The 23,977-nt window shown below is 38.0% G+C and overlaps 2 protein-coding genes across 2 annotated transcripts in view; one reads left to right on the top strand and one right to left on the bottom strand.

Annotated features, from left to right (window-relative positions):
• The window catches only part of NKIRAS1 (NFKB inhibitor interacting Ras like 1), a 65,973-nt gene extending 63,720 nt beyond the window's left edge, over nucleotides 1-2,253 (top strand). Inside the window, exon 6 of the mRNA XM_047737983.1 lies at nucleotides 1,959-2,253. Coding sequence (XP_047593939.1) covers nucleotides 1,959-2,131 — 173 coding nt within the window. The 3' untranslated portion in view covers nucleotides 2,132-2,253. The remainder of the gene's footprint in view (nucleotides 1-1,958) is intronic.
• The window catches only part of LOC125105039 (ubiquitin-conjugating enzyme E2 E1), an 82,464-nt gene that overhangs the window by 31,137 nt on the left and 27,350 nt on the right, over nucleotides 1-23,977 (bottom strand). The window lies entirely within an intron of this gene.

Below are 23,977 nucleotides of genomic sequence, written 5' to 3'. Positions count from 1 at the left end.
TTTCTCCCATGTCTGACCCTGCCAGGGCAGCTCATGATTGTATCACAAATTGATTTGGGCATTTATAATTACTTCTCCTGTTATTTTTCTTGAAGTTTTGTTGCGATTATCTTCCTCTGAGCTCCTTAAGATAAAGACATACTTGGGCAAGAGAACATAATGGGACCAAACATTTATTAAGTACCTGCTTAACTAAATACTTACTATGCATTACCTTAAAACAAGTTTTAAACCCAGAGCCTGAGTTTCTTCATGTATAAATCACAATACCCAAGGCCTGTTGTAAAAACACTGGGAAAAGTCCAAGATATCCTAAGTTAAAAAAGGAAGATGTGGAACAGTGTCTCTAACATATTACCATCTGTGTTTATAAAAAATGGAGGTAGGGGAGGGGAGTACGTGTTTGTGTTTCTTTTTTTAAAAGATTTTATTTTAAAGAGGGGGGAAGAGGAGTAGGAGATGGACAAGCAGACTCCATGCTGAGTGTGATTTAGGGCTCGATCCCATGACCATGAGATCATGACCTGAGCCAAAATCAAGAGTCCAATGCCCAACCAACTGAGCCACACAGGCGCCCCATATGTGTTTCTATAGATAAAATATATCTAAAGTAACTTGCACAGGAAACTGGCAACAGCAACTGCCTTTCAGGGTGGAAATGGGAAAACTGTTTCTCTATACCCTTTTCTATTGTTTGAATTGTCTTATCATGTGCACTCATTGCCCCCAAACTAAACTTTTTAAAAATTACAATGTATACAATATGCACAAACACATATACAGATGTATGAAATATCTATTTTTTGAAATATATATATATATATATATTTTTTAAAGATTTTTAATTTATTTGTCAGAGAGAGAGGAGAGAGAGCGAGCACAGGCAGACAGAATGGAAGGCAGAGGCAGAGGGAGAAGCAGGCTCCCCGCCAAGCAAGGAGCCCGATGTGTGACTCGATCCCAGGACGCTGGGATCATGAACTGAGCCGAAGGCAGCTGCTTAACCAACTGAGCCACCCAGGCGTCCCTGAAATATATTTTTAAGATATTAAAACCAGAGGCGCCCGGGTGGCTCAGTTGGTTAAGCAACTGCCTTCAGCTCGGGTCATGATCCTGGAGTTCCGGGATCGAGTCCCATATCCGGCTCCCTGCTCAGCAGGAAGTCTGCTTCTCCTGCTGACTTCTCTTTTCTCATGTTCTCTTTCATTGTCTCTCTCTGCCTCTCAAATAAATAAATAAAATATATATAAAAAAAAGATATTAAAACCACAGGGTATTTCTACCCTTTGAGGTAAAAATACACTTCATTTCAGTTGTAATTATCGTACTCATATTTATCACCACCCTTACTTTCTTTGAAAGTACTTATTTTGACATCATGTTCTACTGAGGCAGAACATTAATTTACCGGATGTCTTCCTTTCATCTAGGAAGTTAGAAGACTGACCCATGCTTTACTTTAATTAGTATTGTATGTGCCTGGTGAACCGAGTCATTACACATATGCATCCTGATTTGCCCAGGATAATCCTGCTTTATGCCTACTGCCCTAACATAATTACCAATGATAATTATATGATCACCCTACTAATGAATCAAAGGGAAAAGAAGTTTATTCTTCTTATAACATCCATCAGGAGAACCATTCCACCAACTTAAGGAAAAAATTACCAAAAAAATTTTTTTCTGAAGATTTCATTTATTTTTTTTTGACAGAGAGATCACAAGTAGGTAGAGGTAGGCAGAGAGAGAGGGGGAAGCAGGCTCCCCGCTGAGCAGAGAGCCCATGTGGGGTTAGACCCCAGGACTCTGGGTTCATGACCTGAGCCAAAGGCAGAGGCTTACCCACTGAGGCACCCAGGAGCCCCAAAATTATAAAAAATTTTTATAGTAAATTCCTCTTTTGGAATATCAATAAGTGTATAACAACATGACTAATGTTTGTTTTTGTTTTTTAGAGAAAAGGAGCCGGCTCATGCATGAAGCAGGGGAGATGAAGGAGGAGGAGGAAGAGAGAGATAGAGAAAATCTTAAGCAGGCTCCACGCTCAGCACAGAGCCTATGTAGGGTTTGCTCTCAAAACGCTGAGATCAGGACCCAAGCCAAAATCAAGAGTCTGATCCTTAACTGACTGAGCCACCCAGGGACCCCTATCATGACTAACATTTTGACCTCACACACATACCCAGTCCCTGTCCTTAGGAGTATTTCAAGGTAGTAGATATTTGTTCATCCTGATAAATCATTTAAAAAGAAAACAACAACAACAACAACAACAACAAGAGCTAGACACCATACTACTGTTATTTTAAATAGGGAAGAAAAAAATAAAAAGGCTGCTTCTATTTTTCATCTCTTCACAATTCCATCTTGAATGGTATACTTCAGGATACAGTAAATATAATTAAATACTCCAGTTTCCCTTTTCACTATCCATTCTTGAACATGTTTAAGAAACAATTAAAAAAATCAAATGTTGCATCAGACCATAAGAAATTTATGTAATCACTCCTTCCTGACTTCTAAGAACTACTTTCTCTCATAAGACCTGGAAGTTTATTATAAAACAATAAATTTCCCAAAATAGCAGAGTTTAACAATTAACTTTATTAGATAATCCCAAGCACTGGTTTCCAAACTTCAGTTGAGTAAGGACCCTTCTGGAGCTGGGTTGGCCAGCTATAACTCACATAGGCCAATCAGGCCCACTGCCTGCTTTGTTCAATAAGGTAAGAATGGCAAATTTTACATTTTTTAAGTAACTGAAAACAATTTAAAGAAAATAATACTTTGTGACACTAATATCTTATCAGTGCCTATAATAAAGTTTTATTGGAATACCACCATGTTCCTTCATTTATGTATGGTCTATGCTGCTTTTGTACTACTGGTAGAGTTGAATAGTTTAAATACAGACCACAGGGCCTGCAAAGCCTAACATATTTACTATTTGGACTTGTACTGAAAAAGTTTGCTAACCTCTGCTATAGAGGCTTTCAGAAAAGGGTAGATCCATATACTGAAACAATGGGGGAGGAAGAGATGGAGAGAAGATGAATTTTTAACCACCGTTTTTAACCACCACCTGGTACAATTCTGTCATAGATAATATATTTAGAAAAAACTGATCTAGACTATTTCTCTATAGACACTTGTAAAAAGGGGAAATTGTCAGTAGAGGCGTCTAATTTCATAGCTGAGTTAAGATGTGAGCAACCTCAGAGAACAGAGGCTTCCTTCCTTCTGCCAACACAGTACATACATGCACAACCAACTCAGCCTTCCCTCCTTAAAGGCATGCAGTGCACACTGCCATTTACATGCTGAGATAAAAAGAAGTCCATTAAGCAGAACATTTTAATTTCATGTGATAAATTAATTTCATTTTATCTTAAAATTTGTGCTTTTGAAGATAGGTTTACAAAGTCCTTCCTAGCCTACGGGTCACATTTTCTTTTTTACCACCAATCTCCCCCACCAAAAACAACTACTTTAACAGTTTACCTTTCAGATGTAGACCTTTAATCTATCTAGAACTTTCCTCACATATGGTATAGGGGTAGGAGTTGTTTTATTTGCCTCCATATGGCGAGTCAGTTTTCCATACACCCATTTATTAAATGCTCCATCCTTTCCCCACTGTTTTTCTGATACCATGGTAATCATATATTAAAATCCAAAAATACATGTGTCTATCTCTCAGCACTCTTCATTTTCTTCATTTGTGTATCTTAGTACCCTATAAGGCCAGGGCAAGAAAAACCGGGTACTATTGAGGCACATCTTTATATATCTGGTAATGCAACAACCACTCCCTCCCAACTTATTCTTTTTCTAAGACTGACCTAGCTGTTTCCGAACACATTCTCCATACCTAAATTTAGATTAAGTTTATAGAGCTGCCTCAAAAAATAAAATCCAACTGGAATTTAGACCAGAACTGAATTAAATTTATAATGAAGAATTAATACCTATACACCATAAAATTAACAGATAGTGGTCAGAGAGGAAGAAGACACATGCAAAACCTAGAACAAAGGTTTAATATCTAACGTATCCAAACAGAACTTTGGTAGAAGGGGTAGGCAAATGATTATGATTAGGCAATATACAGAATAGGATACATAAAAATCTAACAAGTATAAGACAAGAGACTAACATAAAGTGGTATAATCCAAGAAAATGCAAATCACATTGTAAAATACCACTTTATATCTACAGAATGATAAAAGCTGAAAACCCGACCATGCCAGGGAGATCCAAGGAAACAAGAACTCTCATGCCCCACAACTAGTAGGCACGCAGAAAAACACAATCATTCTGGAGAAGCATGTGGCACAACTTAAGTAGAAGGGAACTTCAGCAAACGCTGTGATTCTTCTGCAGTTTGGCTAAATTCTTACAGAGGTTCACCAAAGCATATGCTAGAATGCTCCCTGTTGCTCTGCCAGTGGTGGGGGAGAGCTGGAACCAACTGGGCTTCTGCAAACAGAATGGAAATGTACCTGGTGGAATTTTAGGTAGCAGTTCAGAGCAACGAATTAGGCCTCTGCAGAGCAACAGGGAGATATTAAAACATAGTGCTTAGTAAAAAAGCAGGAAACAAAATGAGATAATATCATTTATATAAGTTAAAAATACAAATACACTAAATGCATTGGGAAGAAGACATATTAATAATGTATAGAAACACATTAGAAAGAGTGCACTATAGGTTAATTGTACTAGAAAATGAGAATAAAATGGAATAAAATAAACAAGAGGAAAAAGGAGAAAAAGGCACTTAGTTTACACAAATTCTCGGTTTTTATTTTGTGGTGGAGAAACCGCCAACAAACACCAAGCTAGCTACTGTAGGCTGCACCTGGGAGAGACCGCTCCCAACACAAGACAACACACACAGCTCTACCACTAAAATTATTTTTACATATACCAGTTTGGCATCTAACAGTAAAAGAGCCCTAAGCATAAAAGAAAATTATAAATGGTAAAAGAAGTATCAAGAAGACATCTTGAACTGGTATAACCACAATGCAGGATAAAGATGGTATCATCTGTATTTTGAATAAAAAGTAGGATACCCATTAAAGAGATAAAGAAACACAAGAAAAGCATTTGGGTGAAGGAACTAGGTTTTAGACAGGTTTGTTTCCAGTGTTTGGTTGAAAACACTGACTCCAGAAGGCAGCTGAGGATGGCTATAGATAGATATGAGTCATCTGGATTGTCCATTGTTATAAATGCCACATATTTATTAGCATGGAAGATGTATGCAGTGCTAATCATGAACGCTCTAGGGAAAGTAGAAAGATGCTGATTTAAGACAAAATAAACTAATAGGAAGCAGAGGTGAAAGTGACTGTGGAAGGTGAGAGTGGAGAAGGTAGGGAGTAAATCACTATGGCTCTCACTGATTGAAAGTAACCTGTGTGTAACAAAAATTAAATAAATACTTTTGAGTTTAAAACACCATTACAGGGGTGCCTGGGTGGCTCAGTGGGTTAAGCCTCTGCCTTCGGCTCAGGTTATGATCTCAGGGTCCTGGGATCGAGCCCCACATCGGGCTCTCTGCTCAACGGGGAGCCTGCCTCCCCCTCTCTCTCTGCCTGCCTCTCTGCCTACTTGTGATCTCTCTCACTGTCAAATAAAAAAAAAAAAAATCTTTTAAAAATAATAATAAATAAATAAAATAAAATACCATTACAGTCAGGATTCCTGGGTGGCTCAGTTAAAAATCTGCTTTTGGCTCAGGTCATGCATGATCTTGGGATCCTGGGATAGAGCCCCAGGTCCGGTTCCCAGCTGAGCAGGGAGCCTGCTTCTCCCTCTCCCTCTGCCTCTCCCTGTGCTTGCATGAACTCTCTCCCAAATAAATAAATTCTTTAAAAAACAAAGCAAAACAGTATAATCTACCCAATAGCAGTAGGCACCAAAGATTTAAGATAAATTTCTGCAAGCAAACAAGAACTCAGAAAATCTAGAATGTTTTAAGAACAGTGCTCCACAGAGTTGTGCAGTGGCCCTCTCATTTAACAGCATGATGCTGGGCACAGTTCAGAATGTCATCAATAAATATTTTAACAGAATTGTCTATCCTGTAGTTAGCAAGACTGGTATCAAGCTTATAATTACACAGACCAACGCAAGGTATTACGGTAACCTAACAGCCTCCCCTGTCCCCTTCTTTACCCTTAGGTGATAGATGGCTTTCCAAAAAAGTCAGTTTTAATCTTAGAAATCTGAAGGAAGTTGTCTACAAACTATGCTCTTGACAGAAAAGCAGCTTTATATCATACTATATACTACTATTATATATATATAATGCATTATATAGACTATATATAGTATATACATTGATATATTGTAACAGTAAATAATATATGGTATTGTATTTATGTATATATTTTTATATAAAAAGCATATAAACTATATAATAATAGCACATGGTAAACTTTATGGTACTTATACCATAACTATAGTACTATAGGGCTCTTATTTAAAGAAAATAAGACATTGTTCCTCTTAGAGGTCGAAGTTAGATATCAAGTAAGGAAAAAGTGAACCTCTGAGTAGCTATTCCAGAAGAGTCTAAGTTTTAACAGATTTTTTTTTTAAGATCTTATTTTATTTATTTGACAGACAGAGATCACAAGTAGGCAGAGAGGCAGGCAGAGAGAGAAGAGGAAGCAGGCTCCCCGCCGAGCAGAGAGCCCGACGCGGGGCTCGATCCCAGGACCCTGGGATCGTGACCTGAGCCAAAGGCAAAGGCTTTAAGCCACTGAGCCACCCAGGCGCCCCGAAGAGTCTAAGTTTTAAATGTCTACTTCATTTAGTGTTCTAAAATGAGGAATTTTCGGGGCGCCTGGGTGGCTCAGTGGGTTAAGCCGCTGCCTTCGGCTCGGGTCATGATCTCAGGGAGCTGGGATCGAGCCCCGCATCGGGCTCTCTGCTCAGCAGGGAGCCTGCTTCCTCCTCTCTCTCTGCCTGCCTCTCTGCCTGCTTGTGATCTCTCTCTCTCAAATAAATAAAATCTTTAAAAAAATAAAATAAAATAAAATGAGGAATTTTCATTCTCTTGAAAAGTATAAAATTATATGTATAGCTTAAAAGATCAAAATTTTTAAAACTTGTAACTCATGAAAAAAAAAAAACTTGTAACTCATGGTAATGAAATTTCATATCACAAAAACTGCTATTAGGTTTTGATACAGAATTGTATATAAGAATAGACTCAGTTTTATTTCCTCAAGCTCTGAATTCAGTTTATATAACAAAAGGAGGCCTAAAGCATTGCTTACCTATCTTCAGATTAAGCTGAAAGAACTTATGGATATTTAAAGCAAACACAAGATACTGAAATGAAAAGATCTATTCTAAGAACCACCCTAAGACCAAAGATCCCTTCACTGGGCCATGAAACAGTTCAAATCTACCTTCTTACCTGATCCAAACAGAGAGCCTATTAAACCTGAGATTTACCACCCATTTAAATAAGTCAAACTAAAAGTTACACCATATTTACTTTCATCTAGTCGTAATAAATCTTTCAAGGTAAACAAGCAACCACTAGAATAATCACCAGTGTTAACAACCACTAGAATAATCAAAGTACTAAGTTTTGTGTCAGACTTTTTTTTGGAGACTCCTTTTTTGCCGGAGCCTCCAACAGCAGTTACCCCTCACCACCCACCATCAACCCCTCTCCTACTAGAACTCTAAACCACTACCACCCAACACACTTCCACAAAACAAAAAGATCTAGGACAATGATATAAAACTGGGACTTGCAGCTGCATGTGGTATTTTCACTCACTAACCCATAGGATTTCAAATTTGCGTCAGAATAGTTCAGCATAACACTGTGTTCAAAAGTAGTCATGTGGGGCACCTGGGTGGCTCAGTGGATTAAAGCCTCTGCCTTCGGCTCAGGTCATGATCCCAGGGTCCTGGGATCGAGCCCCACATCAGGCTCTCTGCCCAGCAGGGAGCCTGCTTCCTTTCCTCTCTCTCTGCCTGCCTCTCGGCCTATTTGTGATCTCTGTCAAATAAATAAAAAATTTAAAAAAAAAAGTAGTCATGTGTTGGGGTGCCTGGGTGGATCGGTTCATTAAGTGTCTGCCTTCGGCTTGGGTCATGATCCCAGGGTTCTGGGATCAAGCCCCTAATCAGGCTCCCTGCTCCTTTCTCTCCCACTCCCCTTGCTTGTGTTCCCTTTCTCACTGTGTCAAATAAATAGATAAAATCTTTAACCAAAAGATTTTTTGGCTTTTTTGGTTAATGGTGACTACAAATGTGGCTCCAGAATCCCAAAACTGGATGACATTGGTTTAGAAAAGGCAATTTTTAAAAATAAAAAAGTATAAAGATGATTTTATGATGTTTACATTTTCTCATCAGATTTAAAATATATTTAACAGAAATTTGAAGTTGAAATGTAATCTGTAATAATGTAGCTATCTAAATTCTATTATAATCAACATCTACAATAAATTCTTCTAATGTGGCTTGACCTGTAATTATATTAGAATATTAGAATTAATATGCTCTCAACACACATCTAATCCTAAAAACCAGTATGAGTGGAGGGATTAAAAAATATCAGAAGTCTAAAACAACTAAAAATTCTAATCACAAAGTGCAGCTGATATATGGCCAGAAACAGTATCAGTCTCCAAATATCAACATGAATTTCATTTATTTATTTATATTTTATCCATTTATTTGAGAGAGAGAGAGAGCACGCACATGCACAAGGGGGAGGGGGAGCAGGGGCAGAAGGAGAGGGAGAAGCAGATTCCCCACTTGAGCAGGAAGCCTGACGCAGGGCCCAATACCAGGTCCCCCGGATCATGACCTGAGCCAAAGGCAGATGCCCAATCAACCGAGTCAACCCAGGTGCCCCATCAACATGAATCAAATAAAATCTCTTACTCATTATAGCACATAAAATTTTAAGCACAAGCCATTTAAGATGAGTTTAATTCTTCAAATAACTCCTTTCTATCTTTTCAAACAGTTCACCAACATTTCTGAAAGTAAATATGATCAGTATAAATGTATAGAATAACAAACAAGTACTATTTTCTAACGACTGATTTTTATTTACAAAAAAATGTCATAGGTCTTTTAGTCACTTCAGCTTCTGGCCAAGATGGAATAACAGGTACCAAATTTACCCTACCACCTTAAACAATAACAAAAGCCAAAATAGATGAAACAATAGTCTGGAGACAGTAGACATCAAGGGAGTTCAGGCTCAAGGCAATGATTCCTGAAAAAGAAAAACAAACATAGGAAGGCCTACAATTGCCCCTGCAATGTAGGGATGGACAGATCAGTATTGCCTCAGTAGAAGTGAAAAGTTAGCTTTCATCACGGTTCTGATCACTCCTTTTTTTTTAAAGATTTTATTTATTGACAGAGAGACACACAGAGAGAGAGGGAACACAAGCAGGGGGAGTGGGAGAGGGAGAAGGCCTCCTGTCAAGCAGGGATCAATGTGGGCCTCGATCCCAGGACCCGGAGCCACCCAGGCGCCCCTGTTCTGATCACTCTTAACAAAGCTTAAAAGCAGGTCTCAAAAGGATCAATCTATTTCCAAGTAACTTAAATGCATCTGAACTTAATGGCAAACCTTAGGAATATATTTAAAAACACAAAAATACCCAGCACACAAAAAGGTTACAATTCACAGTGTATGGTATTCAATAAAAAACTCCCAGATACAGAAAGGAGTTCAAAAATGTGAGGAGAGGGACGCCTGGGTGGCTCACTCAGTTATGCTGCTGCCTTCTGCTCAGGTCATGATCCCAGGATCCTGGGATTGAGTCCCACGTCGGGCTCCTTGCTCGGCAGGGAGCCTGCTTCTCTCTCTGCCTGCTTGTGATCTCTCTCTCTCTCTCTGACAGATATATAAATAAAAAATAATTTTTTAAAAAAATGTGAGGAGAAAAACCAATCAACAATAAAAATTCCAGGAATGACAGAGAGAATAAAATAATTTTTTAAAAGATTTTATTTATTTATTTGACAGAGATCACAAGTAGGCAGAGAGGCAGGCAGAGAGAGACAGAAGAGGAAACAGGCCTCCTGCTAAGCAGAGAACCCGATGCAGGGCTTAATCCCAGGACCCTGGGTCCATGATCTGAGCCAAAGGCAGAGGCTTTAACCCACTGAGCCACCCAGGCACCCCGGAGAGAATAAAATTAATGGACAAAGACAGTAAACTGTTGTTATAACTATTTAGCAGGTTGAAAATGATAGACAAATGCCTGAATGTGTTAGGCGCAGGCATGGAAATTATAAAAATACCCAAATCAAACCTTTAAATGAAAAATACAACATCTGAGATGAAAAACACACTGGATGGAATTAACACTGTTAGACACTGCAAAAGAAAAGATGAATAAACCTGAAAACACAGCAATAGAAATTACTCAACACACACACACACACACACACACATATTGGAAGTAAAGCATCAGGGATCTGCGGAACAACTTCAAACAGCCTAATATCCAAAAAGGGGAAGGACCTGAGAAAACATGTTAAGACTGTCACCCAGCAAAAATGTTTCAAAAACAAAGGCAAAATAAAGGTTTTTTTCAGGTGTACAAAAACCAGAAGAATTCATCACCAGCAGAACTGATTGTAGGAAATGTTAAAGATAGTCTCTCAAGTGGAAGATAATGAAGTGTATATCTGAAACTATACAAAAGAATAAAGAACACCCAAAATGGTAATACATTTGTGGAAAAGATAAATTTTAATTATTTCTTAAATCCCTCTAAAAAATAAGTGTCTAGAGCAAAAACAGTAACAAAGTACTGTAGGGTTTATAACTGGAAGGAAGAAATGTTAAATATGCTGAAGAGGTATGCTATAAACTCTATACCAACCACTAAAAAACAAAACAAAAAGGTATAGTTACTAACTCAACAAGGCATATGTTGATCAAAAAAAACAAAACAAAAAAACCCACCTCAACCCAAAATAAAGTGTGGAAAAATGGAAACGGAATAAACAACAGATGGAACAAACAGAAAACAAACATTAAGACAGGAGATTCAAATCCAATTACATCAACAGAAGCATTAAAGGTAAATGGCTCCAGTTTAATGGCAGACTGTCAGATTGGAAAAGAGCAAGTCCCAACGATACGCTGCTTAAAAGAAACTCTTATTAAATTTTTAAAAGTTATGTGCCAGCTATCACTTATTAAATCACTAATCAATATGAAAATCTTCTCCTGCTGGGACTTAAAACTATCAACTTGTAGAATAGAGCAACAATACCATGGAAAGAAAGGGACATTTTTCAACAGAATGATGAAGATTCTCAATTCTCCAAATTATCAGACTCTGTCTTCTAGTGAAGGTACATACCATATATTACTTCTCTCTATGCCCAAAGTTCTTCAAAAGATTTGATAAAAAGGGTGCTTATCAAATAAACCATTCTCCTCAAACAAGTAAGCTACTCCCCTAAGCAAAAACAAAAAGCCAAAGACTAAACCCAACCAAACTATGTTCAATGCCTTATAAAATGCAACAAGACAGTTGTGATTTTTAACATCACATAAACCTCTGAACTGAAAGGTGGGATCAGCCAACACTAAAAATAAAAATATACATCAAGGGACGCCTGGGTGGCTCAGTTGGTTGGACGACTGCCTTCGGCTCAGGTCATGATCCTGGAGTCCCGGGATCGAGTCCCGCATCGGGCTCTTGGCTCCACGGGGAGTCTGCTTCTCTCTGTGACCTTCTCCTGGCTCATGCTCTCTCTCACTGTCTCTCTCTCAAATAAATAAATAAAATCTTTAAAAAAAAAAAAAAATATATATATATATATATATATATATATACACACACACATCAAGCTGGACTTGGATGTAGTGGGCAACATTCCCAAAATTTAGTCCCTCCTCACTTCAGAAGAAAGCAAATACATCACTAAATATTTCAACAGTTAAACGTATTACTATCTGTGTGACACTAACATCATGGGATGCTTAGAATTTTGAGAGCATTCCTAGTTCTGGTGCTAGGTTTGAAAGATAACTCTCTGACTCGGCCCCTTAAGTCTAAACAGCACACCTGTTTAGATTCCTTGCTTTTAAATCCTGGCTGCCAAACTTTCTAGCTGTGTCATCATGGACAAGTTACTTTACTTCTTCGTGCTTCAACTTCCTCATCTATAAAATAGTAATAATTTTTTTTTCCTGAAGAATGCTTTTTAAAGTAGTAACAGTCATTATGAATTGAGGCCTTACTACAATCAGGGCACTGTTCCAAGTAATTTATATACAATGTATTTTTAAATCCTCAAAACCTATGAGACAAGCATTGTTATCCCATTTCACAGATAAGAAAACTGAAGTACAGATATTTGTGTTCCTCCCAGATTTACATAGCTCAATCTGATTCTAAGACCTGCCATCTAATCAATATGCTAAATAAGTAACTCCTTTATAGATATTTTTCCCAAAAATTGCATGTCTTTTGCTTTAGAATGCCAACTAATTAATATGAGCTCTTATCGTCTTCGTTTTGAGTAATCCCAGCAATCTAGCACAAAGAGAGCATAAAGCAAATCAATGGAAGTGGGCTCAATGAATGGATTCTGTGCATGATCTTGTCATGTCACTTACTCATGCAGGGGCAGTAATCAGAAGACTGGTGCTCTATCCTCAACCATACCAGTCCTCAGCTGTGCCTTTTTAGGAAAGTCACATCACCTCCCTAGATCTGAGAGTTCTCATTTATAAAATGAAGACATGAACTAAAACTTTAAGTTCCCTTTCAGCTCTAAAATTTCCAAGAAAAGCCAATATTGCTCTTTTGAAGAAAGAAAAAAAGAAATGCTCCTCACCAGAACAGAAATAATTTGCTGTTTTCAGAGTAACATTTAAAGCCCCTTTATTTGTTTAAAATCTCTTGTTCTCCCAGACTAAGAGCTCCAACAAGGCCTGGACCTTGTCTGTCTTGTCTATAGATATCCCCAGTACAGTTGTGGACACATGGAAGATACCGGATATTTAATGAGTAAAATGCATTATAGGTGAAAACTTGTGAGCAATAAATGAAATGGGAACCTTTTTTTTTTTAATTTTATTTATTTATTTGTCAGAGAGAGAGAGTAAGCAGGGGGAAGAGGAGGCAGAGGGAGAAGCAGGCTCCCTGCTGAGCAAGGACCCCCCCCCCATGCTGGACTCAATCCAAGGACCCTGGGATCATGACCTGAGCTGAAGGCAGATGCTTAACCGAATGAGCTACCCAGGTGTCCTGAGAACCTATTTCTTCATGTAGTACCCTAACTCAGTTGTTTCCTAAATTCCATGAATGAATGGCTAATTTTATGACCTAAATACTCATTTTGGATATTGCTATTTACTTTAGTTACAAAAACTGTGAATTCACAAGACTTTAAAATGTTTTAGTTCTTGCTGTTCCCATGTATTTCACCTGTACCTTACACAGTTCTTGTTCCAGAAGGCCCATGTAACATAAAAAGTAATCTTAACATCTGTAGTAAAAGCTCAAAAGTTTTTTCTGAGGTATCAATCTAGTAATTCCTATGTAACTAGATCATAAAAGCAGCAGCTGAAAAGTAGTTATTAGGAAACAGTTTAAAACTCAGAGGAAACAGATGCTAAACCCTTCCGCCTTTCTTCCTAATGCCTGTAAGCATAAAGCTACTATATGTTGAAATGAACTTTCTGTTGAGGATTTCTGTAAATTATACAGTGAACACACTGAAATTTAATGCAGTCTCAATTCACCAGGGTTCTTCAAACAATAATTTATAAATTGAAAAAGGTAAACTTACTTTTACCCTGAGCTCTCCCTTTAAAAAAATCTGAAATATGAAAGTTTCTATAATTGAATGACTTTGTTTTAATAATGTATGATTATCATCATACAGGGGCGCCTGGGTGGCTCAGAGGGTTAAAGCCTCTGCCTTCAGCTCAGGTCATGATCCCAGGGTCCTGGGATCGAGGAGGCCCGCATCCAGCTCTCTGCTCCACAGGGAGCCTGCTTCCTCCTCTCTCTCTGCCTGCCTCTCTGCCTACTTGCAATCTCTGTCAAATAAATAAAATCTTAAAAATAATAATAATAATAATAATAATAATAATAATAATAATAATGTATGATTATGTCATAAAAACAGCAACTGACCAGAGGTGCATCACATGCCTTACTCCCCTGGTTATCTCTGGCTTCTGTATTTTGTTTTAAGGCAGAAGCCTGAGCCTGCCCATAGAAAAGATTCAGTGGGGGGTGGGTTCTGGCATCTATCTGTATTTTTCTAAACTACATGTAACTGAAACAGCAAACAGGGTTGAGAACCACTACACTAAACACAAAATATTTAATAGAAGACTGCTTTAAGTGATTACTTCAAGTAAGTAAGTAACTCAATATGCAAAACCTAAAAAAGGTTAACACACTGTACAATTAGTCCATCCTTTTTCAGTTCTTTTTCTAAATTTTATCAATTGGTGCAGTGATTCCTCACACTGATCTGTAGACATTACAGGAAATACCCCGTCTTAAAATTCAATATAAATTCCTTTTAATTATAAAAAGAAATTTTTAAAAATTCCATTAACTTAATCGAAGGGAAAGGGAATTGTACATCCCTTTTTTAAAGCCTTTAAGAGACTGGGCAGAAATAAAAGTTGATTTAATAAAGGAAACCCAAAACCAACTAGTAACTGTATCTGGCTATTGTCCCCTCCCAAAACTGAGTTTATTATCATATTTAAAGAAATTTTCCCCAAATTGAAATTCCCATTATACAGGTATTTTAATTAAAACAACAACAACAACAACATTTACAGGGGGCGCTGAGTGACTCATTCAGTTAAGGCATCTGACTCTTGACACTTTGACTCAGGTCATGATCTCAAAGTCATGATCGAGCCCTGCGTCAGGCTCAGTGCAATCTGCTTGGAATTCTCTCCCTCTCCCATACCCCCCTCCCTGCTTGCACTCATGTACACATGCACTCTCTCTCTAAATAAAATCTAAAAGTAAAAAATAATACCACACTTTTTTTAACAGCAAAGATAACTGCTCAACTACATAATAATGAGGCTCATAAAGAAAATGTAAAGGCCTCGTCCCTATGACATTTCAAAAAATGTCTGCACTTCGACCAAGAGTTAACCTGTTAAGTCATCAAAAGGTGAAGCTTCACACTCATGCCTATAATTTTCTTTACAGACAACAAAATTTGCTGAAAATACAATTACCCTCTCTCCAGCTTTGCTAACATTGCCACTGCTATTCAATACACTTCTCTAATGCATTAAATTAATATTTATGTAACTACTGCTGCAGGGTGGCTTTCAGACCTCATGTAGCTTTCTGAATCACTATTTGTATCTTTCAACTTTGTATTAATATTCTAAAAATGGGCAAAAACAATTTATTATCTAAAATAATAAACCAAATTAAATTCATTAATATAGCTGCTCCCAAAGGTGTCTAGGAAACAAATCTTCCCCAATGGGATAGCCTATTAACTTCTAATTTTTTTTTTTTTTTTTTAGATTTTATTTATTTATTTGTCAGAGAGAGAGAGGGCACACAAGCAGGTAGAGTGGCAAGGAGAGGCAGAGAGAGAAGCAGGCTCCCTGCTGAGCAGAGAGCCTGATGTGGGACTTGATCCCAAGACCCCGAGACTGTGACCAGAGCCAAAGGCAGCGGCCCAACCCACTGAGCCACTCAGGCACCACAACTTCTAGTTTTTTTATAAATGACTATCAAATGGTCCACATTCAAGGAAGACACATACCATATACCACTCATTTTTTTAGGTTAGGACCAAGCAGCACAAAACCTGTATTTAAAAAAAAAATACAAAATGGTATCTCCATTTTATACTCTGCTGAAAGAGATAAAGGAGTCAGAATAAAAGGAAGTTCTGTGAGACAAACATAAAGAAATCGAGGAAAAAGGGGAGAAGAGGGAAAAAAATAAAAGGAGATATGGTACTATACAGTTAAAATTAGTATTTTATATTTTCCCTTCTAGGTTTCCACACCCCAGGAAAAATACAGTCCCTTCTCCCTTGCTAAAAATGCATGTTTTGGTCCAACAGAATATTTGTACCTACGACATTCCCTGGACAACGATCAGAAAACTGAATTCTATTTTTGTAAGTTTTCCTTCTTCAGGGAAATTATTCATTTATTCCTTCATTCATTCAGTAAACACTTGAGCAGCTGCCATTTTCCAAGCACTGTGCTAGGTGGCTGGCATGGTCCCTATCCTCACAGAGCTTCGAGTACTGGAGAAAATCAAATAGCCAATTATTAAAAGCTAAGAGAATAGGTTTCTTCTATTAGAAGCCAATTTCTATTTTGTTAAATTAACTATCAACATTAATGTCATTTGGACCCTTTTACTTTATAGTTACCAAGCTAGCTGAAGTAATCAAGCTGTACTAACTTTTGAACTGGTCCCTTACCCAAAAGTTTTAGAATGGTCAAAAAAAAAAAAAAAAAGGTTGGGGGGGGCGGCTCATTTCATTTCTCTCTGGGTATCTGAGGCCATGCTCCTCCAGTCAGGCTTTGGGACAGCCAGTAGCAGTTTGCATTATGAAAAAAAATAAAGCATACTTGTAGAGAAAAGCAGAGATGAGAAAAAGAATCCCTGGCTTGTGCTGTTTCTGGTACCCAGAACATTTTAGTTCTTGAGTTATCAGTCACATATTTGGATATCCTTACAATGATCTCATCTTTTTATTTCAATGAGTCAGAATTAGATTTTGTTACTTGCACATAGAGAGTCTTAGTAACAAAAGTGGTATCAGACTGACTCCCTAATTCTCCCCACAGTGAAGTGGCTGAGAGCACAGGTGCTGGAGCCCAGATTGCCGGGGCTCCTCTCCAGGTTCCTCCACTTACTAGCTACCTATATAACCTACGCATGGATTTCATCATCTGTAAAATGCCAAGAACAATACTCACTAATAGGAATGGTTTAAATTTTAAATCAGTTTTTACATTTAAAGCCCTCAGAATGAAGCCTGACCCACAATAACAGCCTAAAAAGAATTAGCTATTACTGTTTTTGTTGTTCGGTGATCAAGAGCTCCATGAGGGATCTAATGCTGTGATTTAGGTGCTCCAACTGTGACCAGTCATTCAGCTCTACACACTCCCTTCCCCATGACACAGAGACAGAGAGTGCAACGGCAAAGCAACATCATTGGCAGGCAGCAAGAGGCTCCTCATGCAGGTGAATGGGGAAGCCGAATAAGGTTAAGAGCACAAGGAAAAGCAGCCGCTAATCCACTGCTCCAAGCATCGCACTGTTTTCTCGTGAAGAGCTTCATGCATCCAAAACCCCAAACCTGCCCCACTCCAGTATTTACTCAAACTACTCCTCATTCTGTTCTATTGGGTTTCTAAACCTAAAGATTTTTTGTATGTTTTTATTTCAAAAGATCTGAGCTTGCCAAAAAAAATTACTGATGGTTATAAACATTATAATCTTTGTTATTTCTGATTTTTATTTTTGTGTGTAATGGGGACTGGGCAAAGAAGGCTGACTGACATTTGTGAACCTTAAATCTATTTATATGATATGCAATGATCAAGACCCTCTATACCTGTAAATGGTCCTGTGAAGGGGTAGAACAACTTCAAATAAAGGATTTAGAATAAAATTTGAGTATCATCCTGATTGAACTAGGACCAAGTATGGCCCAGAGATTAAGCACATGCATTTAGGAAATATAGGGTTCTACACCTTGTGTACTGCTGGTGCATATCAGTGCAGCCACTATGGAAAACAGTATGGAGGTTCTTCAAAATATTAAAAATTAATATGATCCAGCAATCCCACTTCTGGGTATGTAGTCAAAGAAAACAAAAACACCAATTTGAAGAGATATATGCACCCCCATGTTCACTGCAGCATTATTTACAATGGCCAAGACACATGGAGTATTTAGAAAATGAAAACACTAACTCAAAAAGGTATCTGTACCCTGTGTTCACTGCAGCACTATTTATTAAGAGCGAAGATATAGAAACAACCTAAGTGTTCATCAAAGGACAAAAGGATAAAGAAAATGAAGGGTGGGTGTGTGTGTGTGTGTGTGTGTGTGTGTGTGTGTGTGTAAACACACAATGAAATATTATTCAACCATAAAAAAGAATGAAATCTGGCCATGGGCAACAACATGGGGTAGATCTTAAGGACATTATACTAAGTGAAATGTTAGAGAAAGACAAATATCATTCGATCTTACTCACATGAAGAATATTAAAAAAACAAAACAAACAAACAAAAAGCACTCCCTAGTGGTTGCTAGAGACTGGGACGGGGTTAAAAGGTACAAATTTCACTTACTAAAATAAGTCAGTAATGTACAACGTGGTGACTCGGTTAATAATACTGTACTATGTAACTGGAAGTTGCTAAGAAAATAGATCTTAAAAGTTCTAATCCCACACACAAAAATTTGTTAACTGTGTGGTGATGACTGTTAACTAGATTTATTGTGGTTATCATTCCACAAAATTTGCAAATATTGAATCATCATGTTATACACCTGAAACTAATGTTATATGTCGACTATATCTCATTTTTTAAAATGTCTGAAGCTTCAAGAGAGCAACCTTCTCATTTGTACAGCAGTTCCACCACTTACCTTGGGGCCAGGCACAGGGTAGATGTGAATACTGCTTGCTGTTTTTATAACTGAAGGTGTGACATTTCTTTTTTTTTTTTTTTAAGATTTTATTTATGTATTTATTTATAGGGAGGGGGCAGAGGCAGATGGAGAAGCAGGCTCCCCATGGAGCAGGGAGCCTGATGTGGGACTCGATCCAGGACCCCGGGATCATGGCCTGAGCCGAAGGCAGACACTTAACCATCTGAGCCACCCAGGAGCCCAAGGTGTGGCATTTCTTATAGGTACTAATTTAATGATTTCCTGTTTTATAAGAAATTAAAAATATCATGTTGTATTCGGAGGGATGGGCTAAGATGTCCTAATAGAAACCTAAAAATTCAGTGGCTTAAAAAAGGATTTATGTTTAGGGTGCCTGGGTGGCTCAGCTGGTTAAGTGTCTGCCTTCAGCTCAGGTCATGATCCTAGGGCCCCAGCATAGAGCTCTACATTGGACTTCCTGCTCAGCAGGGAGTCTGCTGCTCCCTCTGATCCTCCCCTCCTCTCATGTTCTCTCTCAAATAAATAATAAAATCTTTTTTAAAAAAAAAAAAAAAAAGGATCGGGGCACCTGGGTAGCTCAATGGGTTAAGCCTCTGCCTTCGGCCCAGGTCATGGTTTCAGGGTCCTGGGATCGAGCCCCACATCAGACTCTCTGCTCAGCAGGGAGCCTGCTTCTCCCTCTCTCTACCTGCTGCTCTGCCTACTTGTGATCTTTGTCTGTCAAATAAATAAATAAAATTTAAAAATAAATAAATAAATTCACTGAGTAAAATATTTAAAAAAAAAAAAGGATCTATGTTTATTTTCAGGAAGAGAGGTGGCTCAGTACAGGGCTGACATTCAGAGATTCTCTGCCAAGGTGGTCCTACAATTCTCATCGTATTGCCTCTACCTCTGGGTTTAAGGTGGCTGTCCACATTGTCACAACTTCTCAGCAAGTGGAAAAAGGAAAGTCCAGTGTAGGGTGCTTCCTTTTTAAGGAAATGACCTGGAAGTTAAATGCATCACTTATTTTCACATCTTTTTAGTCCAAACTTAGTCATGCGACAACATCCACTACACAGAGGACTGGGAAACGTGTCCATCTCTAGGGTTTCTGTTCTTAAAGGGGTTAAAGCTGCGGACACCCAGAGACTACACACACACACACACACACACACACACACACAGTTATTGTAAAAATAAAAACTTGAAAAAGTAGTTACTATATTATTCCTATATTATTCACAGTATATGCTAAGTATAACACACACATACACAACTAAAATCTCCAGCATATGGAGATTCAATAATTTATCTATTCTCCTACAAGTAGATGTTTCATTGTAATTTATGCTTTTTGAAAGCTCTCAGGTAATTTTTAAGCAGCCTAACTTACATCTTTTCACGAAATAGCAATTGAGATGATTTAGAGGATAACTGAAAATAGAAAAGTGTAGGGGCACCTGGGTGGCTCAGCTGGTTGAGTATCTGACTCTGGTTTCAGCTTAGGTCATGATCTTGGGGTTGTGAGATCCAGCCCCAAGGGTCTGGCTCTGTACTCAATGGGGAGTCTATTTGAGATTTTCTCTCTTCCCCTCCCCCTACCCCCCCCAAATAAACAAATAAATCTTAAAAAAAAAAAATCATAGATACAGAAAACTGATTGGTGCTTGCCAGAGCAGGAGCAGGGAGGGAGAGGATGGTAGGAGAAATAGGTGAAGGGGGTCAAGAGGTACAAATTTCCACTTATAAAATAAGTTAGTCATGGAAATGTAATATAGAGCATGGCGACTATAGTTAATGATACCAGACTGCAATTCTAAAAGTTGCTAAGGGAGTAAATCTTCAAAGTTCTCATTATAAGAAAAAATCTTCTGTAACTATGTATGGTGGGCAGATAGAAACTACCTACTGTGGTGATCATTTCACAAGGGTTGACTCTTGAACATGAGGGGGAGAGGTGCCTACCCCGCTACACACACACACAACTGAAAATTCACATGTAAGTTTTTCACTCCCCTCAAAGCTTAACTACTTATAGCCTACTGTTGACAGGAAGCCTCACCAGTAACAACCAGTTGGATAACACATATTTTGTACATTTCTATGTATACATTCTCATAAAGTAAGCTAGAGAAAAGAAAACATTATTAAGAAAATGATAAGGAAAAAAAAGAAAATAAGGAAGATATAATTTTTTAATTTTAAAAAATTTTAATTTTAACTTAAAATTAAAATTTTTTAATTTTTAAAAAATCCATTTCGGGGGCACCTGGGTGGCTCAGTCATTAAGCGTCTGCCTTCAGCTCGGGTCATGGTCCCAGGGTCTTGGGATCGGGCCCCACATCAGGCATCTCACTCAGTAGGAAGCCTGCTTCTCCCTCTCCCACTCCCCCTGCTTACAACCCCTCTCTTGCTGTGTCTCTGTCAAATAAATAGATAAAAACTTTAAAAAAAAAAAAATCAATCCATTTTTAAGTGGACCCACACAGTTCAAACCTGTGTTGTTCAATACTGAATCACGATGCTGTACACCTGAAACAAATATAATGTACCAATATACATTGAAAATAAATAAATAAACAGAGGGGTCTAAAGGGCCATCAGAATAAAGGTTAGAATAAAGGCCATAAAGAATCATACAGACATGACTTTCTCGAGAGAGATTTTCTTGGCAAAAATATATCTTAGGGGCGCCTGGGTGGCTCAGTTGGTTAAGCATCTGCCTTCAGCTCAGGTCATGATCCCAGGGTCCTGGGATTGAGTCCTGCATCAGGCTCCCTGCTCAGCATGGAGCCCGCTTTCCCTCTCCTCTCCCTACACCTGCTACTCCCCCTGCTTGTTCTCTCTCTCTCTCTCTCTCTCTCTGTCAAATGAATTTAAAAAAATAGAAAAATTTTAAAAATATTTTAAATTATTCTGGGGCCAAAATTCCAGTATGTATCTAACCAATAAAAAGGAGACGAGAAAGAAGGAAAACATAGAGTAAGTTCTAACAATGCTAGGGCTTCTCTACAGAAATTCTGAAATAATGGCAAACTCTAGGGCTCCTTGTCTTAGGGACCCAGAACCAGCAGAGCCCTTCAATCCATGCTAAGTCACAAACTCTCTGGAGGAGACTATCTCCTTTCCTTCTTTTGTTTCTCTTTCAGAGGTTTCTTATCTGTACAAGTTACCAAATGAAACCTGTAGGGAGAAACACAAAAGACCCCATCATTTCTAACCTCAAGAAGTATGTAATCTCTCTAGACCCATTCCCTTTCTTCAACTCTTTTTTCCCTCACCTTCTCTCATTAGCTCAATTTAGAGCTTCAAAAGGCCTCTAACCTTTCCCTTCTGCTCCCTCAATCTGTAAAAACCCTCACATTTTACTTCTTTCCCACATTTTACCTCAAGGAAGAATAGAGGGAGGGACTGCCCCTCAAGCTACTCCCAACCCCTTTCTGGAGTTTGTCAGAATTGATGGAGGGTTTTCATTCTCCCACCCCCCAACCTAGCCGCCAGGCAAATTCACTAATCTCTCTCCTCTCCAACCACGGAAGACTCGGTTACAGATGTGCAGGGAGAGGGACAGGATTAGATAGTGCTGCAACGACATGACAAAAATTTTAGATGAAAGGGGATAATAAAAATAATAAACAAATGTGTAATTAGGTCACTAATAAAGTGTCTTGCTTATTATCTGTTTTGTCATTCCACGTGAAGAGCATGTATCACACTTTTGTATCTCCACACATTCTAATTCCATGCTGTGCACATGGACACATAAATGCTCAGCATATAATTGTAGTAAAAATTTTTCAAGTCCTTTTTTTTTTATGGTGGCTATTACTCTAACATTTCATTGCACCTATCTCTAGTGCAGCAACACCACTGCCTTTATTAGCAAATGCTTCAACTAACTTAGGCAAATATCTAAATAACGATCCCATCTGCTCAAACTGTAAAACTGATCTAAATTTTATATCACCAGGTATACCACATTTCCTTAAAAATTAAACCTGTATTTAAAATCTTAAGGATAGGGACACCTGGGTGGCTCAGTTAGTTAAGTGTCTGCCTTCGGCTCAGGTCATGATCCTGGGGTTCTGGGATTGAGCCCCAAGTCAGGCTCCCTGCTCAACTTCCTGCTTCTCTCTCTCTCCTTCTGCCCCTCCCGCACAGTCCCGCAAATAAAAATAAATAAATAAAAATAAAATCTTAGGGATAAAACCCTTAACATAAAATAAAAATTGTTTTGGTTTTTTTAAATCAACAAAAAACTAAAACAGACTTTGTGGTTTAGTCACCTTCAACTTGACTATAATAATTTCTCAGTGACTGATGTTAATATCTAAAGAAATGCCCTAATAACATTTACACAACTACTGCACTACTAATCAAATACTGTAATTTGTTTCGGTGCTCTTTCAAATTGTTTAAGTTATTTCCTGGTGTTAAGCACAAGAAATAAAAATAAAACAGATTTTAAAGAACTTAGTCTACTGCAGTGACAGACACAAATGGTTATGAATGAATGTGATAAATGTTGTAAAGAATTATATGTCATGGGACACAGATGAGAGAGTTGTGTGGAATGAATCATTTTTATCTGAGTCTTGAAGAATAATAAGGACAGAAACTGAGCGATGAAATATTCCAGGGAGCAGACTAAATGTATTAAGTAACGGGTGGAGAAACAATAAGATGGGGTACAGTAGACTGGAATCAGGTGATAAGAAGTTTGTATCATATAAATCTCATATATATTATTTCGGGCACTTCATCTGAAGAGCAACTGGAGGCCTTAAATTTTCAAGAAGAGGAATGCCACAAAGATCAAACCTCAGGAGAACATTCAGAAGTAAATAGCCAGCCTGATGAAACAGTATCAGTAGCTAGGCTGTAAAAGAAGCCTATCTTTTAAAATTTAAATACAGTTTTGCTAAGTAAAATTTAACAAGCAACAACTTGAAGTAAAGCCTACAATTCATAGAGCTACTACAAGAGGCAGTAGAGTTAGACATAAAGGCTCTGAAGGCCAGGACCTAAAGAGCTTCACGACTGGAGAACCAAGTGTCCTTCAGCAAGCTACTTAAACATTTGAGGTTTGTCTTATCTGTAAAATGAAAATAACAATCATATTCACATCAGGTTAACGGCTATCATTATTATTTAAGTTTTATTCTATTTTTAAAATCTCCACAGCACAGAATATGAAGCAAAAACAAGCTAAGATTTGTATGGTAGGTCTAAAGAGTTGTCCAAAATACCACCAATCAAGTTTTCCACTGTTCATTACTTTGTATAAAGTGAAAACCCA

The sequence above is a fragment of the Lutra lutra genome, chromosome 1 (genome assembly GCF_902655055.1).
Source record: "Lutra lutra chromosome 1, mLutLut1.2, whole genome shotgun sequence".
NCBI lineage: Eukaryota > Metazoa > Chordata > Mammalia > Carnivora > Mustelidae > Lutra > Lutra lutra.
Note: the sequence above shows the minus strand (reverse complement) of the source record. Positions and strands in the feature narration are given on the sequence as shown.